Source organism: Cervus elaphus, chromosome 19 (assembly GCF_910594005.1).
Source record: "Cervus elaphus chromosome 19, mCerEla1.1, whole genome shotgun sequence".
In the NCBI taxonomy this organism is placed as follows: domain Eukaryota; kingdom Metazoa; phylum Chordata; class Mammalia; order Artiodactyla; family Cervidae; genus Cervus; species Cervus elaphus.
This window is the reverse complement of record NC_057833.1, coordinates 35,579,487-35,594,210: the sequence shown is the minus strand read 5'-3', so window position 1 is coordinate 35,594,210 and position 14,724 is coordinate 35,579,487. Positions and strand designations below refer to the sequence as shown.

Sequence of the window (14,724 nt, the reverse complement as noted above, 5' to 3'; positions counted from 1 at the left end):
ACCCTGACTGAAAATATGGGTGTTATCTGCATGAGCCTATGGAAATGAATGCTAATCACATGTCCTTTCTTGTTCTTTCTTGACAGGTTATTAGTTCAGTTGGATGAAACAGAAAAAGCCTTTAGTCAGTTCTGGTCTGAGCATCACCTGAAGCTTAATCAATACCTACAACTACAGCACTTTGAACACAATTTTTGTGAGGTGTTATTTTCTTGTTTAATAAAACTTCCTTTTATGGTTCTGTTAGGGGAGTGCATAGTTCAGTGACTTCTGGTTCTCTTTTTCCCCTTGAACTCTGGGTATCAGGCTCCGAATCTTCTTCCTAGTCTAGTCCTTTCCATATGTCTTTGATTCCTCTTCTCACCTTTTTAGTGGGGGTAGCAATGTACCAGAATCCCTTTTTCCCACATGGTATTTCAGTGATGGTTTACCTTCCTTTTTGTTTCAGTGTAGCTTCAACATTCCATCTATACATTGTCTCAGCACCCCCAGGTGTGTGTGTGTTGTTTTTTTTTTTACATAATTCATTTACTTTAATTGGGGATTAGATGATATGCTTTTAACATTATTATTTGCATTTTAAATTTATTCTTCAGTCATTCATCATATTTATGAGGTATTTATTAAGGCATTTCAGTACCCCCAGCTTAATCTGAAAGCTGATGAGCTGTTTAAAAAAAAGTCTATATAGATATGCACATATCCTGAATCGTTTTTGGATTTTCAAGTTGTCTAGAGTATAACAAGCCTATACTTGCAGATGGGATGTCCATTGGCTTATTTCTGGGCTTTCTAATATGTCTTGTAGGTTAAGCTAGCCCTGAACAACTTGTTGGCAGAGCAAGAAGAGTTTTCAGACATCGGAGACAATGTGGTGCATGTGGAACAACTTCTTAAGGAACACAAAAAACTGGAAGGAGAAGGCCAGGTTTGTTTGTTTTTTTCCATCTTTGTGGACTGGGAAGAAGGTCCCTGTGGATGGTGACAGATCATGGCCACTCATTAATTGTTAGAAGGTTGCCAAAAGACACAGGATTGGCCAAATACTGACTTTTTAGTGTCCCCACTCCCACCTCCAGGTCCCCAGGGAATTATGCACATTAACAACTATGAGGAATAATGCAGGCAGTATGGAGTTCTGTTAAGGCTGCCCGAGCACCCAGTTGAGGCTGGAGGCTTAGGTGAGGTGAGAGTTCCAGGTGGCCCTGCCCATTCATTCAGTGACAAGGCTAGGGAGGAATAGCAGGAAGTAAGGTCACACTGGGTGTGTTACCCACTGCCGGATGTGGAGGCGGGCTTGGTGGTAAGGAGGGGAAACTTTAAAAGGAGAAACCAGGAAAAAAAAAAAAAAACAAAACCTAGTTTTATAATAAGCAAGATGGTGAAAAAGGGGAAATTGGTCCACGTTAGTTCTGTTGCTACACAGAATTGGTAAAGCTTTCTCCTTTCTCATGCTCAAAGAGTTGTAAATATCAGACTTGTAAAGGAATAAATGCCTCAAATTCTCATCCCCAAGTTAAACAGTTTCCCAGATTTGTACACAGATCAGCACTTAGGAGTGGGTCTATCTTCAATCTTTACAGATTTGGCTTGTTACAAATTAAGAAAGACCAGTCCTTACCAGAGAAGTTCCTCTCTGCTTTCCTTTAATTAGGGTCCCTTTTTTGTCTCTTGGAAACTAAGTCTTCTATAGTTGCCATTTCCATTCTGAGCTAATCTGGAGGCATCCTTCCTCTAGATTATGGTAGATGGTAATTTCATTGTACTAGAGGCTGACTTCTCAAAGTGTGATCCTCTGGCCAGCAGCATAGATTTCACCTCAGTGAGAACTTATTAGAAATATGGGGAAATCTCAGGCCCCGCCTCAGAATCAAAATCTGCATTTTAATAAGATCTCCAGGGGTTTGACATGCACATTAAAGTTAAGCGTTTGACATTCACATTATTATTAGAGACATTTGCTGTTGTTTGGTTGCTAAGTCGTTTCTGACTCTTTATGACCCTATGGACTGTAGCCTACCATGCTTCTCTGTCCATGGAATTTTCCAGGCAAGAATACTGGAATAGGTGCCATTTCCTCCTTCAGGGGATCTTCCTGACCCAGGGATTGAACCTGCGTCTCCTACGTTGGTGGGCAGATTCTTTACTGCTGACCCAGTGGGGAAATTCCCTAAAAAAATGGTAACAAATGTAAGCCAAGGCCACTCTGGCTTTAAGAGCTATCTGTTGTGAGTTCTGAGCTGAAAGTGTTTTGCAGTACATGAGCACACAGGCCCACCTGTGCCTGCAGACTCTCACTCAGCAGTCCCACCTTTCCCTCATGAGCACCCCTGTTATCCATGGTCATTGACAGCTAATCACTTTAGTGCTAAAGGCATGAGTTATGAGGAATGTTTATTAAACAGTGAAAAAAGGCTGAATTTCGTGTATGTAATATCTATGTCTCTCAGAGTCTCCAAGATCCTCAGTCTCAGAGTCTCAATTTTATGTAATTTTAGTTTTTTTCAAGTGAACTCCTTATTAAATGTGGATACTATGTATTTTCATTTATGTACATTCGTATTTTAGGAAAAATATGCCTCATCAACCCCAGTACCTTCATTTTTGATTTGAAAAATATGGTTTTATATATAAATACATACACAAAGGTAGCTGCTGATCTGATAGGAAGGTATTCATTCATCACCAGGTATTCCTTGTCCTAGATTCTGTGACTATAGTGGTGAACCAGACAGTCAAGACCCTATTTTCACACAAGTTGTGTTCTACTGGGGAGAGACAGGCAAGTGAACAGTAATCAGATAAATCAACGTCAGATAGTGACAAATGAGATGGGGAAAATTACAGGACATGAGAGAAAGTGAGTGGGGGGTGCTACTTTAGTAGTTAGGAAAGGCCTCTCAGACCTTTGATCTGAGATCTAGATAGCCATGCAAAGATTTAGGGAATAGCAGCCAAGGCAGAGAAGCTGCAAGGACAAAGGTCTTGAGGTGGAAACAAGGTTGGGAGTCCCAGTAGTGTGGCTGGACTGTGGTGAGCTAGGAAAGAACAGGTGGGAGCACTGGTGGTGAGGATTAGATTTTATTCTCGGTGGAATGGAAAGCTGTTAGACTGTGCTCTGGGTTGTGTTTTAAGTACTGAGTGTGGATCTCTGCATGACTGCATTCACATTCTCTCTTCTGCCCACCTCCTTAGACTTGTGATCTTTGGACATACTTTAAAAATCGCTGACTCTGGGTAGGGGTGAAACTTGTGGTCACAGGACATCTTTCTTGGGCAACATTCCTGAACCAGCTGGACTCACCCACTGCAGATGACCCACAGAGTCCGCACTGGTTTTACCCATTCTGTGCCTTGTTTACCCTGGTTTTTCACTTGTTTTCTAAAGGATGCAGTAGACCTTTCCATTTGCCTTTGAGTGATCCAAACAAAGCCATCTAATCGTAATCAGGACTTTTTAAACATATCTTCACTCAGACTTCTAAGTGGAATTGTTTCTTCAAGTGATATGAGCTTGGCTAATCTCTTTGTCCTGTAAATTGTTAAAGGAAAGAGGTGATGTTTGGATAGAATCTACCAAAATCTGCTTGAGGTTTGTCTTTTCTCAGCAGTTGGGGTCAGCTTCTTTTGAAGCGTAACCACACACTGATCTCTGGGTTGTTGCCAGGTTCCTTATTCTGTGTAGTGGTATCATCCTCACAGGTTACCTCTGAGTCAACTCTCTAACCAGATCCTCTTGCATACTAATTGAACCTGCTCTTTTACCCTGTTCTGATTTGAGGGTTTAATTGTCTTTTGGGTGCTCAGCTCTCATTCTTAGAAGCGATGGTTTCAGTCTCCTTCACTTCTTAGAGCAGAACTTCCTATAGGCTTTTGGCTGTGAGGCATGCTCAGGCCTTTGGTAATGGGCCAGCAAGGAATGAATCCAGACAAAACAGTGAGACCCAACACTTTATCAGCCTTGACATCTCCCTCCAGGGCTAGAGGCCAGGAGTTACCCTACTATGTCCGAGAAGGCAGATCATTAACCTAGAGATATAATGTAGCTGGAAGGGCTACATGAGAGATATAATGTAGCTGGAAGAGCTACATGACTTTTTTTTGTAGTGGAAATTTTCAAGCACACAAAAAAGTAGATTGGCTAGTACAAGGGACCCCCATGTGTCTACAGCTCAGTTCCAACAACCATTAACTTTCTGCCTTTCTTGTTTCACCTGGCTCATTTCCCCATGCATGCACTCCACTCCTCTGCTGTTACTATCTGTGAATCTGTTCTGGGTTCCCTGATATGGCAGCATCACCCCTTCTTCACCATTTACTTCTACAGTAGACATGCCCATCTTCCATTATAGCAGTAGAGTCTTTGGTGGGTGGGGGGTATGATGACTTGTTATTACAATAAAGGATTTGAATTACAAGCTGCAACTTGACTATCCAGACTTCTGAAATTTTCAGCATCTGAAAGATGTCAGGCAGACTTATGATCAGAGTGCTAGATTTCAGCTATTTCTTTCTTATTATTTCTTTTTTTACTTTGGAGGTTTTGTTCCCTGATTACCTTGAGCAGAAGCTGTATAGACTGAAAAACAAGCTGCAATTTGGAGGTTTTGCAGTTAAGTTCTTTGCAGGCAACTAAAGGATTTGATAGTCATGGCTGTACAGCCATTATTCTAGCACGTGTGGGGAGACCATGTGGACTGGAAGGTGGTAAGACACAGGCCTTGGAGTCAGATGGAACTGGATTCAAATCTCGGCTCTGACAACCACCAACTGTGTGACACTGGTCAAGTTTCTTAGCCTTTCTGGATGTATCCTCTCATCTATAAAATGGATAACAATGATTCCTACCTCACAGGAGTCCCTGGGAAGGTGAATTAACCTGATGTATAGTAAGGACTTAGTGAGTGCCTGGAACGTAGTAGGTGGTCAGAGCTTAGAAGCTATTAATAATATCCATTCATTTCAGTAATTTTCCAGCCATCTGGTATTGACTCATGTGTTGTATTTATGGATTTCTTCCCCAAATCTATTTGGACCTATTACTCACATCTTTCCTCCAACATTGCAAGCGTTTTAAGAACAGTTCTGAAGGTGTGATGCAGCATGCCAAATTCGGGGCAGCTGTGACCACCACAGGACGCCTGGGGAGCATTCATTGGTAAAGTTCCCTGGGCCCAGAAAACTTGCACTATTCTTAATAAATTAGGTGCTGGACTTAGAAAAAAAAAGTCAACAGAGATTTCCTGGCCAAGTTTTCCTGCTTCTATATTTGGCTAAAGTCAGACAGGTTCAATCAACCAAATGAGGTCTCTGAGCTCGGGCAGGACAAGCACAGCCATTTTTCTCTGTGTGTGTTGGCCGCAGCTAGATTCTGGAGCCAGACTGCTTGAGTTTGAAGCCTGGCTCTTCTCTTTCCTACCCAGGTCACCTTGGGCCATTGTGTCTCCACTCTACTTTTGTAAAACACCCCCCTACATTAAAGGTTTATTGTGAAGAGTTAAAGGAATAGTTAATGTAAACATTTAGAACAGTACTTAGTATATGGTAAGCTCTCAGTGAATGTTTTTATTGATATCACAGAGGTGGTGGGGAAAATTCTGGGCTGTAGAATGTTTCCTAGGTTCAATCTTCAGTGGCTGAGCAGTTCTACTTCTTATATTCATCCTGTAAATATTTATTGATTTCCTACCGTGCCACATACTGCTCTGAGCTCTGGACACAGGAGTGAGCAAAACAGTCCAAAATCACTACCCAGGGAATTAGCATTGTAACCTTCTTTGAGTGATGGTGTCCAATGCGTCTATCTGGGCCTTTGCTGTTTTAAATAAGTGCACTGGGTATTTGTCTCTAAGTTCTTCTAAATAACCCTGTTTGATTCATATAATTTTATTCCCATATCATTATCCCAAAACAATAATCCTTTGTTTTGCACAACAATCATTTGTTCTTAAGTACCTAATATGTGCTATGTACTCTTAAAGAGCAGCTGAAAAAGAGCTGGTGCATGCCAAGTGTCTGTGGGATAATGCGGGCAGTAGATAGCTGATCACAACACAGTCAAGTTCATTTCTGGTTGAAAAAGGCATAGAGTGTTATGGGAGCACAGAGGAGGGGCATCAGTATAAAATGGTGGAGTCAGAGAAAGTTTCCTGAAGTAGATGAACTCTGAAGGGTGGTTTGGAGTTAGTTCCAGAGTAGTGTGGGTACGTGGGTAGGGGTGAGGAGGTAAGGGGAGGGTTGATGAGGGAAGGATGGGGCTTTCTAGGCAGAAAGAGTGAGTAGAGAAGGTATGGAGGCTCAAAATCATCTGACTGTTTGGAGAACTACAAAGGAGTCATTAGTCCAGTTACAGCAGAGGACAGGGTGACAGAGTGAACAAGGAGGAGGCACAGGTGTGAACCAGGTAGTGAAAGACCTTTTGTGCATTCCTCAGGAGTCTGAACTTCCTCCTGAAGACGGTAGGGAGCCAGGAAAGGATCTGAGGCTCTCAAGTGATATAGACATGAATAGACATCATGAGAGAATTGCTGCTTCATCAGCAGTGTGGAGCATGACTTGAAGGAGAGTTTAAAGGAAATCAAGGAGACCAGCTATCCCAGTCAGAAAGCACCAAGGTCTGCACACACAGTGACAAGGAGGTGGTAGGGAAGGGCTCAGAGTTCTAAAGGTATTAAGAAGGAGGTGTGTTCTGTGGGACTTGGTGAATGATTGACTGGGTAGGAAGCAGGGGCTTTAAAATTGTTGAAATCATAAACCACTGTAAATTAATAGAGTGTCACATTGTCATCATCTGGGGTCATCATGCTTCCTTGTGTTACTATGAAAAGCTAAACCAGGACAAATGCGGCAGCTTGGATGCCCAACATGGTCGGTGAGGGTGTGAGTGGGCCTTCTGTCCTGAGGCCTTTGAGGATATGGCAGTCCTCTGTCTTGACTCAGGTCAGTGTCGTTCACACAATTCCAGCCAAGCAGATCACTGAATCCCCTAGTTCATTGGTTCATTTGTTCTTTTATCTTATTGGCCAAATATTTATGGGATGCCTGCTAAGTGATCTCAGGAAGCTTATGTAATTGTGGGCATTGGTGGAAGAAGAAGGAATCATATATTAAAGTAAAGAAAGAAAATACTTTAAGATAGAGGTGAGTGGTTTTAAAAAAATGAAAACAGTGAGTGAGTGGGCCTGGGAGGAGGTTGGCTAAGAGCTTCGACCTGGGAGGAACATCCCAGGGAAGGGTGCCGAGGTAGCAGCTAGTTGGTTGCTCACCTGGATTACTGCAGTTGCACTGTAACTGGTCTCCTTGCTTTCCCTATTCTCTGCCATTTTTGACACCACAGCTGAAGCAATCCTTTGAAAAATATGAATAAGATCCTCTCCTCAAAACCCTCCAGCACACCCCATGTCATAATGAGTAAGAGACAAAGCACCCACAATGGCAGCAAAGCCTTCCCTGGTCAGACCCTCTTCTTTCCTCTCTAATCATGTCTCATCCTTTCCTCCCTGCTTTCTCTGCTGCAGCCCCAGTGGCTTCCTCCTGCTGCCTGAACATGTCAAACATGCTCCCATCTTTCTGCCAAGTGCTGCATGGTTGTCCCTCACTTTAGGTTTTAGCTCTTGTGTCATGTTGGTGGCCTCTGCCTGGCATAAACCAGAATTCCAGACTCTCAGAAGAAAGCAGGTCTTCAACATAAAACATACTCTTTGCACAAACAGTTTAGGTATCATGAGTCACTCTTTTTTTAAAAAAAATTTTGGGGGGGCTGCTCTGGGTCAGTGCACAGGCTTCTCATTGAAGTGGCTTCTCTTATGGAGCACAGGTGCTAGGCATGCAGGCTCAGTAGTTGCAGCTTGAGGGCTCTAGAGCACAGACTTGGTAGTTGTGTCACCTGGGCTTAGTTGCTCCACGGCATGTGGAATCTTCTCAGACCAGGGACTGAACCCATGCTGCCTGCACTGGCAGTCAGATTCTTATCCACTGTACCTCGAGTTGACTCAGGGAAGTCCCTTGAATCATTCTAATTAAGGATGATAGGAACCCTCCTGACTTTCCCAGGTGCTAGCCAAGGCCCAGCCTTGCAAACAGACCTTTCTAAGGATGACAGTCTCAGGCTGCTGTGCTAACTTTTCTGCCTCAATAATATATGATGAATAAATTAAAAACAGGAAAACACGGCACATGTGGTTAGAACAAAACAAGCTGTGCAGAAAGAGGTAGGAGATGCGGTTGCTGATCAGATGCGTCGAGAGCAGTCAGGGACCTTGTGGGCTGCAAGAAACAGCTTAGACAAACATATTTCTTAAGTCTCATGATCTCTCCATAGGATTGCCCAAACCGGATCTTTACCATTGTCTCAATTTCAATTCACTCTCCTCTCTTCTCGGGGCAACATGTCTATCCCTTTTCCTTTCCCATTCAGTTGACAGGATAATTCAGTCTCCAATTTTGTCCAGTGTAACACTTCATGCTCTTCTTCCCTGGAACTTATCACAGTTGTAATAAGTTAATTATTTGTATAATTCATTTAGTATCTGAGTTCTTCCCTGAACTGAAAAATCCTAGCTTGTTAATGCTATATCCTCAGTGCCTAACCCAGAACTCAACAAATATCTGAATGAATGACTTACTCTTCTTCAGAGTGCAGATGACCCTGGACTAGGCTAGACCTCCTGGGGACCTTGACCCACCCCAGTGCTTTCCCATGCTCTCAGCCTAAAACCTGATCACCATCTCCCTAGCCTCTCCCCAGATTTGAAACACACAGTGCCAGGCAAATCCAAGCCTCACCATGACTCAGCTTCTGTTGCTTGGCTGTGGATGTTCACTTTGCAGGAGTTCTTGGAAAAGGCCCAGCTGCTTGCAGTAATTGGGGACCAGCTTATCCAAAGCCACCATTATGCAGTGGACTCCATCAGACCCAGGTGTGCGGAGCTCAGGCACCTTTGTGATGACTTCATCAATGAAAACAAAAAGAAACATGACATATTAGAAAAGTCCTTAGAGTTGCACAGAAGGTTGGACAAGGTGAGCAAAACTAAGCCGTGGCCATGATGTATGCAAAATGTCCTGTGAAGCAGTCTTAATCATATTTGCCCTCCCTACTCCTCATTATTGTTCAGAAGATAAAGTGCTTCATGTGGAACAGCACTCAAGAGACATTAAAAACTGTACCAATCCGAAGTTATAGAAGTATTGAAGGTGAAAAATGCCCTAGCCATCCACCACATCCCATTTGAATGAAAAAAAATCCATGTCTTCTGTGTGGACTCAGACTTAAAGTGTGTTTTGACCTGGCCTGGCCCTTCTTGATGCCCCATAAAGTGTACAGAGAACCAAGCACTATACTTGCAAAGTGCTTCTCCTCATTAAAGGCATCAGATTGTGAATCCTTTTAAAGAAACCTAAGTAATAATGACCATTATACACTCCTACCATATATTGAGCACCTACTATGTTCTTACTGGGGCATAATTGCATCATCTATCTAATCCTTAATATAACCTGTGAGGAAGATAATAATGGCCTCATTTAAGAGACAGAAATTGATATTCAACATAGTTGAATGGGTCAATGAGTCACAGCATTTAGTACATAAGGTGAGTGTGCTATAATTGCAGATTTCCTGATGGACCACTCTGGAGACTCTGGTTCAGTAAGTCTGGGATGATGCCCAGAAATCAGTATTTTCATCAACTGTCCAGGTGATTTGATGCAGGTGGTACCTAGACAACACTGAGGAATCCTGGAATAAAAGGTTGCCCAAGACCACACACAGGATAATTAGGGGATTGCAGATTTGAGGTCAGGATGGCCAAATTCCAAGACCGCAACTCTGTATGCAGAGTGCTCATGGGCAGGGAGTGCCTCCCCCCACACCCCGCTACCCTTCAGCGGTGATCTCTGAGGCAGGTGGCCAGTCAGCAGGGGCCGTGACTTCTGGAGCCTTCCCTGTCAGCTGTTCCAGCCAACACAGGCTCATACCATGAGTCAGCATGCTCCATTCCCACATTTGTTTCTCTCTGATAGCTGGGAGCTCCCGCCCAGGCTGTTTACATCATCCCGTTGCCAAAGGGATTTTAGTGTCAAGGAAATACAGCTGCTCCAGAAGCAAGTGGCTCAGAAGGGCCTGGAGTAGAGCCTGCGCTGTGTACTGTGCTCTTAGCAAGGTTAGCTAGCTGCTGTTTCCCTCACTCCATTTCTGCTCCAGACATAATAGCCTAATGCTATCTGTCGAGGGTGTGTGTGTGTGAACAAGTAGCTGCTGTGACTCTGCAGAAGACCCCATCCTAGTGTTTTCTGCAGATATAGGCATGATTTTAAAGAGAAAGTTTTTACAGTATGTATCAAAGCATAATTTCATATTATTTTGAAAATCCAAAAATATCAGGAGGAGGAAAACAGTTATTCATGGACACTACTTACATTCCACTCCCCTCCTCATCCCCACACAGTGGGAATCATTCATTTTAATATATCTTTATGTGATTTCTTTGTTATTCTAAAAGTAGTACACATTCAGTGTAGGTAGTTTAGTGGAAAAGTCAAGACAGACTTAAGTTGCCTATACGCACTTAGAGATAACTACTTTGGAGCTCCCTTTGGATCTTTTTTCCTCTGTACAGTTAGTTTACATAGCCCTTTAGGTAACACAGTAAATGGGAATGCAGATGTACTTGCAAGGGGAGCTTCTTTTCATATAAATATTCAGACAGCACAACCCCTGTCTTTCTGTTTAAGTTTTTTAAAAATTGAGTTGTTAGAATTCTTTACCTATGTGATTTCATCCCAACATTCTGGAAAGTTTAAGTACTGCTATCCTGAGTCAAGAGTTTTGCATCCTTAGATTCTTCCCTTTGAAAGACAAATAGAAATGTGGACAGAGGGAAATGTCATTATTGTTAAAAGAGATATTCCCTCTGTCAGGAGGGCATGGAGGGCCCAGGTCTGAAGCCTCATTTTTCACTCTGTGTTCTTGTAACCAATTAAGATGCAACAAAAGTGGCCTAGAGGTTAGACCCAAAAAGCCATTGGTTGTATTTTTCTATGGTTAGACCAAACATAGAAATAACTCAGCTCTCTCCTCTTAGAGATGTGGCAATTACTGTCAGTGGATAAGAATGTTTATGTGATGTATTTTTTGATTAAGTGGCTTTCCTGAAAAGTGTGTAGATATAAAATTGATTTGGGCTTGTCCACCTCATGGTTATATTTACAGTGGTTGGACCTCTAAACTTGATACGGGATGACATGGTATCCCATGACAATTGCCTATTGTCTCAGAATCCTTGTGGACCCCATATGAGCTTAGACCTCCTGAGGATGGTGGTGGCTGAGCTGTGGGCAGGCTAACTGCACAGAGCACTGTGTTTCTTTCCAAAAGGTCAGCCAGTGGTGTGAAGCAGGAATCTACCTCTTGGCTTCCCAAGCTGTAGACAAGTGCCAGTCCCGAGAGGGTGTTGACATTGCTTTGAATGACATTGAGACATTCCTGGGCACAGCGAAGGAGTACCAGTTGCCCAGTTCCAAGGACTTTTACAACCAGTATGAGCTGATGCTCACTCTTGATATAAAGGTAATGTTTCTGAGTTATTTTGATCCACGGTTGGGAAAGGGGTGTGGGGGGACATTGCATGTTGCCTAAGAAAATTTATGTTGGATGTACTGAGCAGATTAACCAGTTTTTGAGCTCTCAGGTGGCCTTAAACTCCTGGTCTGTGCTTCCTGGAAAACTGACCCTTCATGGCTTGATTCAAATAACTTTCAGTCATTCATTTCTCTGCAAATACTTATGAGCATCTCTGACATATCATGCTCTGTGCTGAAGGCCGAGGACACAATTATGAGCAGAAATAGATGTGGTTCCATCCTTCACTGAACTTACAGTTTATATACGGGAGAGGCTGACATGAATAAATATCAAATACAAAACACAAAATTGTATTGCAAACTAAGATAAGTGCTTTGGAGGATGTATTCAGGGTTCTACTGGGTATGTAACAGAGGAACTTGACCTGGACTGAGGGTCAGAAAAGTTCCATGGGAAGATTCACTTGAGCCAAGGCCCAGAAAATGAACAGAGAAGATGGGAGAGGCTTTCCAGATTGAAGGATCAGCATGTGCAAGGTTTCAGGGCTGAAGGGAGCCTGACACAAGTTCAGAACCCCAAATTCAGAACAGCTGGAGTACAGAACACAAAGAGTGTTTGGGGTGAGGTTAGAGAGGGGTAGATGAGGTGGGACTTTGTGGGGCATATGGAGGAGTTTGGTCTTTATTCTGAGAACCACTGAAGGATTTAAGTAGGGGAATAACTGGATCAGATTTGCATCTCGAGAGGAGCACTTGTGAAGCCAACAGAATTATAGATGGTACACTTTCCTTTTAGAGCCATATCACCTTGTATGTACTTCTGCTGAAGGGGCTTTTTTTAACCTCTTTTGAGTCATGGACCTTTTTGAGAATCTGATACATATATTTTTAGGGTTCTGTACTCTCAGAATGATTGAATGGAACTTGATGTAGGTACTGTTTACAAAGATATGGGCAGAATTTAGGAAACCCAATATGGATGGTGAAGCACTCTGGACTAGCGAGAAGCAAGGAACAGTTACCATCACTAAGCCTGAAAGACAAAGGGGAACTCAAGAAGCACTATATCTGTGGCTGTAAGAGAGATAGCCAGTAAGAGCTGTGGCCTTGGGCAGAGGAATGCTGCCACTGGTGGGGAAATCTATAGCCCTACTTTTCTCTCCCTCTCAGATTTCCTAGTGGTACATCTCACTGGCCAAATCCAACTAAAAGCCCATGGGCCGCTAGTGAACCCATCTGATGGAGACAGTAGAGGTCAGCTTCCTGGGACACAGAGCGTTATAGAGAAGATGTAATGGGGGAGCAAACAAGGAATGCCCAGTATGTATAATTTTTATGATTAATTTTAAGGGAACACCTTGAAGGATATCCATGGATCCAGGCTAAGATCCTTTGCTCCAAAATGATACATAGCAAACTGCATTCTAGTTATTTATTTTTAATGTCTGTGTTGTTTATTATACTGGGAGCTGCAGTGAGGCAAGAGCCTCATCCACCTCTGTGTTCCTGTGCCTAGCCTGTGGCTAGTATCTTACAGTCCACGTTTGTTGAACAAATGGGCAGGCAGGTGGCAGAGTGGACCAGGTATAGTGAGAGCAGCTCGGTGTGGGGCTGTGCCTCAGTGATAGTCTTTCCTTGACTCCTCCTGGTGGGTTTTGGTGTTAAGATATGATCTTGAAGTGGTGTTGGGTGTAGTTAGGCTGGTCCCCTTTTCCTAACACAAGGACCCTTCTACTTCCCTGCAGAGAGGACAAAGAGAAGGTGCATCTAGCGTCTGTGCTATATTATAGACCCAGGATTTGGTAGCCTCAGATCGTATTCCCAAAGCAAAACAGTCTCATTTAGCTCCACATCCATTAGCTGCACAAACAAGTTTATCAGGTCAACCAGGGAGACTTGTGGCCACAGTTGCCATTTTTGTCAACACTGGCAAACTTTATAACCACATCTCCCACCAGAAAATGAATAAAGCTTAATAAGCCACTTCTGGGAAATAGGCAGAAACATGGAGGAAGGAGGGAGGAGACCAGAAGAGAAATTTATTTTAAAAACCCAAAATGGATGCTCCAAGTCCCCCAAACCCATCTTTTTCTTCTTTTGGTTTGGAGTAAAATTCTAGATGTTAATGTTCAGATATCCTATTCTGTCAGAGAGTTTTATCCACTGAGGAGTAATGACTTGGTTGTCAAAATGGGTATTTATTGACATAGAAATAATCCTCATTATATGCATACACACACATTGGTTTAGATACCTTAGGTGGACAGTTGGTTCCAGGCATCAAAACAAGACCCCACCCACCTCTGAGTGGGTGAGCACACTCACCTCTGAGATCTTGGTTTCTCATACCATTCTCCAGTAAAAGAGAACTGGGCTCCCTGGAGAAATGGCCATATCTAGGACTAGGAAAGGAAATATACAAAATGATCCTAGAGAGGGATATCAAGATGGCAGAGTAGAGGGATACAAAGTTCACCTCTCCCAAAAAACACATCAAGATTACATCTACACGTGGAACAATTCTCACTGAAAACCACAATGAGACTGGCAGAAAGACACTTATACAACCAAAGCTGTAAGAAAGATCCACATGGAATTAGGTCAGGACCATACCCCTGGGAGGGGACACAAAACAGGACGGGGATTACATAGGCCTTTTAGGGAGTGAGCAGTTTGAACCGCATATGGGCACCCCAGCCCTGGGATCTGACACAGGGAAGAAGTGTCCCCTTAGTTGGTTTGAAAACTCCTGGGAACAAGGTGGATGAAGCACATTGAAATTTCCCAGGATTCTAGCTAGTTTCCTGTGACTGCACCAATGACTGGCTCAGCCCAAGCTAAGTGCTCACTTGGCTGCTCTCGCTCTCTGTGGTGCAGCTTGACACTAGGGCAAGAGCTGCCACAGCTTTTGGAAGAGTAGTGTTGTGGGGGTTTGGGAGGGAGTGGCTCAGACCTGCACAGCACCCAAACTGGGGCGAGGGAAGCCATTATTGGTGCTCATGGAGGAGGCAGATCCAGAGTAGTCTGAATTCTGACTTATGTGCTGGGACCACTCCAGCACACACCCCAGTCCACACCAGGTGCCCAGTCTGACCCCTCTTGTTCCAGCACTGCTTCCCTCTGGGGCAAAGTTACCAATTC

General features: G+C 43.4%; 2 protein-coding genes across 7 annotated transcripts in view; one reads left to right on the top strand and one right to left on the bottom strand.

Moving 5' to 3' along the window:
* MCF2L2 (MCF.2 cell line derived transforming sequence-like 2) overlaps positions 1 to 14,724 on the top strand; it is a 269,485-nt gene that overhangs the window by 110,432 nt on the left and 144,329 nt on the right. For all 6 annotated transcript variants that reach the window (XR_006335262.1, XM_043874177.1, XM_043874176.1 and 3 more), the window contains 4 exons: positions 87 to 201; positions 809 to 928; positions 8,830 to 9,021; positions 11,378 to 11,569. Coding sequence is in view for 5 of the 6 variants with exons in the window: in XM_043874177.1 (XP_043730112.1) it covers positions 87 to 201; positions 809 to 928; positions 8,830 to 9,021; positions 11,378 to 11,569 (619 nt within the window). In the remaining variant the exon portion in view is untranslated. The remainder of the gene's footprint in view (positions 1 to 86; positions 202 to 808; positions 929 to 8,829; positions 9,022 to 11,377; positions 11,570 to 14,724) is intronic.
* Positions 1 to 14,724, bottom strand: part of B3GNT5 (UDP-GlcNAc:betaGal beta-1,3-N-acetylglucosaminyltransferase 5) — a 79,638-nt gene that overhangs the window by 7,560 nt on the left and 57,354 nt on the right. The window contains exons 2-3 of the transcript XR_006335263.1: positions 8,785 to 8,948; positions 8,344 to 8,480 (exon numbers count right to left, since the gene is read on the bottom strand). The gene's annotated coding sequence lies outside the window, so the exon portion shown is untranslated. The remainder of the gene's footprint in view (positions 1 to 8,343; positions 8,481 to 8,784; positions 8,949 to 14,724) is intronic.